Source organism: Physeter macrocephalus, chromosome 15, assembly GCF_002837175.3.
Source record: "Physeter macrocephalus isolate SW-GA chromosome 15, ASM283717v5, whole genome shotgun sequence".
In the NCBI taxonomy this organism is placed as follows: domain Eukaryota; kingdom Metazoa; phylum Chordata; class Mammalia; order Artiodactyla; family Physeteridae; genus Physeter; species Physeter macrocephalus.
In genome coordinates this window covers 42,492,485-42,493,532 of record NC_041228.1, presented here as the reverse complement: position 1 = coordinate 42,493,532, position 1,048 = coordinate 42,492,485, and the positions used below count along the sequence as shown (strand labels likewise).

At 62.3% G+C, this 1,048-nt stretch overlaps 1 protein-coding gene across 1 annotated transcript in view; it reads left to right on the top strand.

The window, feature by feature from the left end:
* Window positions 1-803: 803 nt before the first annotated feature.
* Window positions 804-1,048, top strand: part of CIBAR1 (CBY1 interacting BAR domain containing 1) — a 26,978-nt gene continuing 26,733 nt past the window's right edge. The window contains exon 1 of the mRNA XM_024115865.3: window positions 804-926. Within this exon, the coding sequence (XP_023971633.1) occupies window positions 901-926 (26 nt within the window). The 5' untranslated portion in view covers window positions 804-900. The remainder of the gene's footprint in view (window positions 927-1,048) is intronic.

Sequence of the window (1,048 nt, the reverse complement as noted above, 5' to 3'; positions counted from 1 at the left end):
GAGGGAAGGGTGCAAGTTGTCACGGAAGGGTTCTTGAAAGAAATAAAGCCTAGATTTAGTCCTGATGGTGTTGACTTGGAAGAGCAGCAGAAGCGAAGGCCAAGGATAGGGGGTTTTGTTTGTTATTTATCTCGGGTTATATCGCAAAGGTTTAAGTGTCTCCTCATCAAAGTCTAAGGCCCTTCAGGGCCGGGAAGGTTAGGGGTGGGGAGGGGATTCTTATCTTTATATTATTCCCAGGGTCGAACACTATTTTTTCCACAAAATGGGAACTCAGTAAATATTTGCTGAATAAGTGAAAAGCTGAATAAATGAATAAGGCGGAAAGCACTGCTCCTTCCAAGAGCCCACACTTTCGGCTTCAACACAGAGAAGTGGACAAGATGAGCACAGTTTCTAGGACTCAGCGTCGCATAAGCAGAGACTGGCCCCACTGGCCTCCAGTTTTCCCTCCCTCCTCGTTACCGGTTGACCCGCTTTTCTCCTGCTTTGCTCACAGTCCAGCATGTAGGGATGGAGGCGGGAGTTTGGTGGCGGGGCGCCGGGGGACGCGGAGAGGCCCGGCAGACGACCGCCTTCCGCCGCGTTCCAGACGCTCGCGCGGGCAGGAGCGCGCAGGTGAACGCGCCGGCCGGTGGGCGCGGGTGGGCGCCGGGGCACCTCTCTCGCTTCCGCACCCTGGCCCGGCCGGAGCCCTCGCCGCGCTCCGGGACGCCGGCGCCGACCGCGCGGGCGCGCGCCGCGTTGCCGTGGAAACGCCGTGGCCGCCGCGGCGGCGCGCGGGGCGAGCTCTCGGGCTCTCGCGACCCCGCGCACGGCCGGCTGTTTCGGAGCCCCGGCCGCTTCGGAGCCCCTGTCGTTGGGCCCCAGCCCCGGGTCTCCGGCCGTGCGCGAGACGAGATGTTGAGGCGCAGCTTGGAAAACCGGTAACATGGGCTTCCCTGGTGGCGCAGTGGTTGAGAGTCCGCCTCCCGCTGCAGGGGACACGGGTTCGTGCCCCGGTCCGGGAAGATCCCACATGCCGCGGAGCGGCTAGGCCCGTGAGCCA